The sequence below is a fragment of the Convolutriloba macropyga genome, chromosome 8 (assembly GCF_964194025.1).
Source record: "Convolutriloba macropyga chromosome 8, txConMacr16.3, whole genome shotgun sequence".
Taxonomy (NCBI): domain Eukaryota; kingdom Metazoa; phylum Xenacoelomorpha; order Acoela; family Convolutidae; genus Convolutriloba; species Convolutriloba macropyga.
The window spans coordinates 33,280,586-33,289,170 of NC_134475.1; the positions used below are offsets into that span (position 1 = coordinate 33,280,586).

General features: G+C 32.8%; 1 protein-coding gene across 1 annotated transcript; it reads right to left on the minus strand.

The window, feature by feature from the left end:
* Positions 1-1,315: 1,315 nt before the first annotated feature.
* Positions 1,316-7,811, minus strand: LOC142344088 (uncharacterized). Its single transcript, XM_075395572.1, has 2 exons — positions 7,058-7,811; positions 1,316-1,724 (listed from the first exon to the last, which is right to left on the minus strand). The coding sequence occupies exons 1-2, from the start codon at positions 7,487-7,489 to the stop codon at positions 1,542-1,544; spliced, it is 615 nt and encodes a 204-aa protein (XP_075251687.1). The 5' UTR covers positions 7,490-7,811; the 3' UTR covers positions 1,316-1,541.
* Positions 7,812-8,585: the final 774 nt, after the last annotated feature.

Below are 8,585 nucleotides of genomic sequence, written 5' to 3' on the forward strand. Positions count from 1 at the left end.
CTTTCAGGTCAGGAAAATTTTGACAATTTTTACCTCGTTTTGCGGAAGTTGAGATGCATTGAAAGAAAATGATTGCTAATGCACAATGCTGTGGATGAATAATTTTAATTCGATGGCACTTTGTTTTCGGTTGCAGTCTCACTTTATCACAGTAATCTATATCTACGTCTCTGTCTCCTCATGAAGACGTATGAGGATGTATGTATACTAATGCAGATAGTGAAGAACTAAACAAATGAAATCTTGATTCACATCCGATCATTGTAACTGTTATCAGTTCAGTTCCAATCAAGAATGAAATCACTCTCGCTGCCTTCTATGCACACAAGGTATTCATCAGTTCCACGACTTTTGAAAATGTAGTTTTTGTATCTTCTGCACACCAAGCAATATTAGAGGAAATAGTTAGTGTAAGATTATTTGTAAATCTAGACACATGAAAGGGTTTTTTGTCTCCTAAATGGGCCAAGTCTTTAAAGCGCTCTTCTTCTGTAATTTAGATTTGACGAAACAAATAGAAATTTCTCCGATAGGAAATCCTTATATGATCCTTAGATGACCTTAATATGCAAACGAATTTCAGTAACATCAACGTGAATGTTAGATATTTTGTTTCAAAGGGTTTAATAATGTTGTCAATTGAACTTTTAAACAAGCATAATAATTCTGATTTATTTAGTTTATTTACCTTCATTTAAATCGAATGTTTGAGCCGAACATTGTCTTTTCAAACATTAGGCAAATCTACGTTTTGTAAGGCAAAATAATCGGGGGCTAATTTTGCAAAAAGTAAAAAGGCAGCTTATTGTCTGGACTTCTATGGGAAAAGCCGAAAAGTGAATGCACTATCTGTTGTAATTAATTACTGACCATCCTATGAAAAGTTTGAAGGTTGGCTGGTTCTGTGTTTCAAGGTAAATCTTTTGATTTTACTCTCCTTTAAATTTCTTTTGAAGCGTTTTCTGTTCTCTTTTAATTGAGAAATGAAAAGACGCAGAGAACTGGCTGCCAGGTGCCACCTTTATCTCCTGAAAAATTTTAAAATTTTGTTGAAAACATCTGCACATAAAATTCTATCTCTAAATTGAATGTTTTTCCTGCAAAGGACAGTGGATAACCTGAGCAGACATAAGGGCAAATTGAAAAGCATTTGCGACGTTCCGCCTTGTGCCTTTCCTTCACGAGTCATCCAATCGGATCGCAATACAAGTAGATGACTTGTTACGGAAAGGCATAAGGTGAGACAGCTGACCATTGGGAACCACGGTTTCACCAGGTGTGAAACAATTTTTTGCTAAACTTGCATTGAATACGGTGCAAATAAAAATTCACTTTTTACGTTGCCATATTTACCGAAAAAGTGAATAATGAGTAATTTAGATGGTATTTTTCTGTCATCGAACCAGAAGCAACTGTAACAACACAGTTGGTTTGCCTCAAATTCTACAATTTATTAATCACAAAATGATATCAGTATACTGCAGAGATTATCTAAGTGGTACTATTCTAATCAAAGTTTGTTTGCCCGAAGCACTGTGTTATTAGTTTCCTTCTGATTGAGATAAACGATTTTTTCGGTCTGCATTTTGAGGTGAGACAAAACCAAAAGTCACAGTCGTTGCATTTTTCCTGAAAGAGTCTAATTTCTCTGAACTTTTCTTTTCTTTCGGCTGTTTCTCTGCAGACACCAATGAAGAAACATCGGTTATGGACGCCAATGGTTCCTGAAAAACAAAACGTTGAAAAACAAATATTTGTAAGCATAAATTTAATTTAAAAATGTTTGTACAAGTAAACTTTGTGAATAAAATCAAAGAGAAGTTGAACGTTAATTTTGCTACAAGTTTTTGAAGGACTTTGTAGAATTATTTTACACCTTGTAGAATTATTATAATGCTTACAATTAGATTGGTCATTTTTGTAAATTAGGCTATCTTTTTCCGCTAATTATTGTATATTTCTTTTATTCTTATCAAGATCGCAGATCGTGTATTTCTGTTCTTGTTATCTCAACTCAACATTATTTTTTTTCTGATTTTCCTATATATATTCTGACTTAACTGCAAGTTAATTTGAGAATATTGATAAAAATAGAAAAAAGAAGGCTGTTTTCTGTACGTGGCACATAATGATCCCCACATCTCATTTGAAAGGCTACAATGATTGCATTAAATCACCATATCCAAATTGTGCAACAGTTTGTCTTTGAGATAAACTTCGTATTTCAGCAAGCGTCCAAGAACATCTATACCGTTTAATAAATATGAAGATTCAAAAAAGAGAGCAACAGAATAATTTTGAGTTTTCAGAGGACCTAAAAATGCAGCCGTAAAATTCAAGTGCAAAGAATGTTTTCATTCGCCCTCAAAATTTCTGAAACTTGTTAATACAACGGCGTTGTTAAATTGACAATATAAACCAATTAAGTCTCAAAGTTTTTGGGTCCATGTCGGTTTTGATTCTGATTCATTAGATAATTTTCACGTTCTCCTCCTTTTTTACTTTAAAAAGACATTGAAAAATTTTTGACGTCAATTTGCCTGAATCCCAAATTCAACGGTATTTAATATTTTTCTCTTCTAACTAAATTTATTGAGGTCAAAAACACTGACAATTGACGTTGTGCTTTATTTATTAATTTTGATACAAATCTGACCATTTCATGCCTTATTTTTATAATCGAAAAAAAAAACAAAAAACACAATAACACAGTCGAAGAACAGTTTTAACTTTGTTGTTCAATTCTTTGCCCATTACTTGCTGGGCAACGTGTGCTTTATTTCATTAGAAATAAAAGAGAAGGACTGATGAATGTATCAAGTATCAGCATAGGAGAAATTTTGCAAAATGTTGAAGCAGAAGCAAAAGTAGTTAATTGAGAAAAATCTTCGTAATGAAAAAAACATGGGCAATAATTACAGAGCAAAACTTCAAAGAATTGACAGAAAAACAAACCTGAAAACCAGGTTCGTTAGAATACAATTGATTTTTGGCTTCCATTAAAGAATACAAAAAAAAACAAAGAAAAACCTAAAACTTCGAATGAAAATTGTCTCTTGTATTGAAGAATTCTGAATTTTTTAGAGACAAACAATTTAAGAATCGATGCAATTTCAACTTTTTAGGGACGCACAGACTACATGCGTAGACAAAAAAGGAAGGACGAACTATGTGGTCAGGAATGAAGGCAAAGATAAGCATTTTTTTTCTGGAAATCAATGGTGTGGACTTTTTAGAACAGACATAGAAGTCAAAATTGATCAAACGAAGAAATTATCAGAAAGATCAAAAGAACAAAAACTTTTTGTGAATGAAATGTGAGACGAAAATAATACGACAAAAATTAGGAGCAAAATCCAAATTTCTAGAGCAATTCTGTAAGAAAAATGATTTCAAGCCGTTAAACTTTGGTTGATTCCTGATTCAGAACCAAAAATCTTTGACAGTCAATGCTTTCCAGTGGCAATAATTTGGTAATTTTAATGTTTTTTCCAGATTGTCAAAAATCAGCCCTATAAACATTGAAAAGAAACCTGATGACGCAAGTACTCCTCCACTTTGCTTTTTTGTTCCGACCCCTCCTGTGGGGGAAGGAACTATATACTCAAACGGGTTTTTTTTGTTCAGTCAATTTTGGCCGATCGATATATTCATCATAGAGAGTTGAGACTGGTATCATTAGAAAGCTTGTACAGCGTAGAATATGGAATTAAAAAAATTTTTAATTTTCGTTTTTTACAGGGAGGTATCGAGGTTTAAATTTTGAGAAAATAGTGTGAATTCCGGCGAGATTTTATTCACTTTTTCCGGAATTTTTGAATAAAACTCCGCCAATTTTGCTAAAGTGCAAAAAAAATCACAAGAATATTGTAGGCTATTTCTATTTTTTTTTGTCAAAAATTCTGGCTAAATATTTCAAAATTAAGACTTTTTCTTCAAAAACAGCACCAAATAAGTTTCTTTAGTCCGTTTTGATTAAATATACAGGCAGTGCAGACCCAAACACCACTAACACAATTTTTGTAGACTCAAAAGGGGCTTTTATAACTTCAAATTCCTTTGAGAGTGCTCTGTAATTAAAACTTCGCCGTTTTTTGCTAAATTTATTCGTTGATTAACAAACACGCAGCATCTATTTTTGATTTTTTAACTAACAAAAAAGCATTATCTATAACATTCGAATAATTAAGTGTTCTTAAAGAACAAACAGCCTTAGCAGGGCTATTTTGGACCGATCTTGGACTGGTAAAATCCTAAAAAAATTCGGATTGTTAACAGTCGGTCTTTTTTATAAAAAAAAAAAATTCGATCTCTTCTAGAATAATTAAATAACAGAACATTTCGAAAAAAACTCACTAATGATAGTTCCAATTGGGTTCCTAAATAGCTCCACATTATTGTATCTAGTTGATTACTTGAAAGCTTATGGTTGTTTTGACTTTTAAAAGTATTTCATTTTCAAATAAAAAAAGAATTATTGAACACTCGCCTCTATTTTTCTGTTTCTTTGGTCAACTCTTAGCTTATTGTCCGCAATGCAAGAAACCTTCTTCTTTTTATTTAAATCAAATTCAATCTTTTTTGCGGTTTTAAGCCTTAAGTTATGGGCTACTGGCTTTGATACAACTAGATTTCAAATTTTCTTATTTTTTAGTTATTTTCACATTTTTCACGTTTTCTAGTTTTGTCACATTATCACGTTATTGACAGTTCATATATCACATTATTGGCTTTCAAAATAAGGCACAATTGATAATATTAAAATGCTTGAAGATATAGATTATGATTTTAACGGCTTCGACACTACTTTCTCGAAAAACTTAATTGATTTTTTTAAATTGTCATTAAGTGCCATTTTTGATTTGTCTTTTTAGTCGTATGACATTTTACTGTACATTGACCCGGTTTCATTGTTTTTTCATGGACGAATAGATAAGACGATACGATATTCTGATTTTAGTAGATAGCTGATAGCTTTCATGACTCTGGAAACAATTGTTTTCCAAATAAAAAAACACTTTTTAACTTCGGAATTTTGTTCCTTTTACTGTCTGGTTGTTATCTAGACTCGTTAATTACAGACCAATTATGACATTATTGCTGTCAAAGGAAGGTTTCAAAAGGGGATTAGTGGCACACTATCTAATGTTTTTAAAGAATTCGTTGACTTTACTGGCTTCGACACGAAAAAAAAATTAAATTAATTTTTGACTTTTGTCATGTTTGACGTTCTTTTTGTTGACATAAAACATATTCTGGATGATTGCAATTCTCATGGGCATCTTTTGGAAGAATATATGAACCTAATTATTTTTTTATTCTGTAAATATTGGTGTTCATGTCTTTGGAAATATTTTTTTTTCGAAAAAAAATTAAAGTTTTACTTATTTTTGCATTTTGTTTTCCACTTTTGTTTACTTGTTACCTAGCTTCATTAATAAGACGTCACATAATACATTATCGGTGGTTGCAGAAAGTGCAATTGAACACATTTTGATGGCCATAGTATGGCTTTACTGTTTCGGAAGCGTTTTCTGCCAAGTTTTATTTGATTTTTTGTTTGTTGTCTATATGTTCTTTTTGTAACCGAGTAAAAAATTGAATACCGGCAGCTCTTAATTCCTTCTATGGAAGCAGTGGTAATCGTACACCTATGAGATATTTTATTTGATTTCTAATGGTTTTCATTATTTCGAAATTAATTATTTTAAAAAAATAAGCGAAATTTTCAACTTTACTGTTTTTGTTCTTTATTGTCTAATTGATACCAAGCCTTTTTACAGACTACTCCCTTATCTTTTCTGGTGAATTGCAAGGTTTTTTGTTTAATATCAGTTTTATCGGACGGTATTTTGACTTTGTTATTAAGTTTTGTTTTTGATGAAGTTTTTGATGTAATTAATTTTTGTTGTTGCTGTTGTTTGATTTTGCTGTTCGTCTTGACTCGCTTTCTTAATACTTGCACATCTCATCAATCTAATGGGCCTAATCAATCTAATTTTTACTCCCCCACAGTTTTTTGCTTTTGAGACTTTCGTTTCGTTCATACACCAATTTTTTTTTTAAATACTTGAATTTTTGGGTTTTTCTATGTTCCTCATTTGGTAGACAATCAAGCCAAAATTGCGGATGAGCGGGGTCGGAACCTTATGTGCGATCGCACATTACCGAGTCGCCTTGTTTAAATGAAATGTTAAGCACAATATATTTCGAGCCGTGAAATATTGCTTCAATTATTCGGCACTGCTGTACACTAAATCGGTTGCTTCCGTACTTTTGTGCTAAATACATCGGTTTTGGCTAAAACTTAAAACATGACAAATTTATCCAACTGCTCTTTTCTTTAGCAGCAAGCCGGCATTATAGGTGAATGCTAATTATGTTGAGGGAATAAACTGCACAGCAATAAATAGAAAAAATCAAGCCCATAACATTCTGGATGATTTGATTCCAAGAGCAGTGTTAATTTTTGCAATAAATAAAATAAATTTGAACTGATTGAAAAAAAGACCTGATATAAAAACACTCCTTATTTTACAGATTTGGTTGTGTCAAAGTCATTAGAATATTACATGCTGGAAATTAAATCAAACTTACGCGCCCTAGGAAGGAACAAACATGTAACATCAGAGTAACTATGGGGACACGAAATGAGAGAAATGGAGAAAACCTAATGAGGCTTTGAAAAACAAGTTGTCGAACTTGAGTTTCTGCGAACTGGGAAACATATTAAATTTTTTGGGTGTTCTGGCGATGCAGTTTCTATAGTATCTAGACGAACGCTTCATCTTTATTTTTGTAATTAGATTTTGAAGCTGCCTTTTGTGCAGAAATACGAAGTCCGAATATTTCAACACTGTCCGAATATATTTGTTCAACACTGTACGAATATATTTTTGGCTCAGAGATAATTTGCCAACTTACTCAAAGTTTACTGTTCCCATATGGTTGGCTGTTGACGAATGTACTTCGCAGAAATATTATAGCACTTTTGGTTCCTGTACCCTAAAAAAAACTGGAAGTAATTTTCCATATATGGTCATAAACTATGACTCACTGTAGGATATTCCGGTGGTGAAAGAATGACAGGTGTCACTGCTGTCTGCTGATCATTATAGAACCCTGGAAGGTGGGCTTGATTCGCGTACAAATTCTGCGATTCTGGCGCTGATGCATTTAAGCCATGTTGACCGTAATTGTTCTCACTTTCTGTCATAGAGTGATTAGGAAACTGATATATGGGTGCTGGTACCACCATGTTGACAGGGTAACCATGGTACTCTGGAGGTAGGGTTGCATTTTCACTTTTGGCACCTTTGCCAATGACGCATTTCTTGCATATAATTCCAATAATGGCTAGTAGCAGCATTGCTGATATTGATGCGGCTACTATCATTGTAATTAGTAAGAATTCTTCGTCATCATTGTTTGTGTTTACTCGGAGAAATCTGGGCTCAGAATAACAGCAAAGTTGGTCATCACAACACATTTGCCTCCAATGACAGTCAGTGCTGTTTGTGCATTTCTTCCCCACGGACTCGAATTCCTGTCAATTATTAGCATAGAAGTTGACCAGCTTGAAAATTTATGATACAAAATACTTTTTTATGTTGTTTCTGTGACCTTTATAGAACATGGACTGTTGTAAGGCAATATTGTTCCAAGTGACTCGTATTTTGTAAGAATTTACAAAATGCAAGATCCTGACGTTTTTCTTGAACAAGTGTTTTAAGATCTTGAAGGAAAGACATTTTATTCTGAAAAAAAGCCGTAGAATACGATTAATTATGTTGTTTGCTGATAAAGTTTTGTATAGATTAACCTGTAGAGTGACGACAAACCAGTTTAATAAAATATCAGTTAACCTATAAACTTGAATTTCGTTTTTTTTTCTGAGATTCAATTCAAGGTAGGTCAAATTAGAATTTAATTCATATGGTCTCAAAATTGCACTACTTTTGATTTCCTTTAATCACAGAATAAGCGAAAAATCAATCAGAATTCATTCAATAATTATACTTTCAATTTTTTTTCTCGTTGTCCATATTTTAGGCTCTTTCAATAGATACGACACCAAAATGACCGTGTGCGGGAGGGGCAATATTTGGGTAGGCGTGTGGGCATGATTAGAGAAACAGAATAAATGGTTGGAGATAAGAGTGCGTAGGAATTTTTGTGGAACCGAAAAAAATGAGAACCTACGAGGACCCGCAGGACCTAAGTAAAAAACACAAATGTACTTATTATTGCTATTGGTAAATGCTATCAAATTATTTTGTCAACAGGAAAAGTATTCCCGATCCCTCTTTAGTTTTAAGGGATTAATATTCAGCCAGCTGGGAAGATGGCTGGACGGACAACAAAACAAAAGTATTCCGAGGAATCACTATTGAGAAAACGAGGAGCAGAATTAAATTTCTTAACAACCATATTCGACTTGATTTCATAGTTGTCTTCATTCTGCATATCAAAGATGATAAATTCGATTGAACTCACTTAGATTTGTTGATTAATCATTTCGTCTCCTATTATTAAATTTAACTAAATTGACTACCAGTAGTATGTAGCTTGTAAAACAAAAAAAA

Coding starts and splice junctions, on each gene's coding strand:
- LOC142344088 (XM_075395572.1), bottom strand. CDS start 7,489: ATGTGTTGTGATGACCAACTTTGCTGTTATTCTGAGCCCAGATTTCTC. Junction 1,725..7,057: donor CACCACCGGAATATCCTACA/GTGAGTCATAGT, acceptor TTTGTTTTTCAG/GAACCATTGGCGTCCATAAC.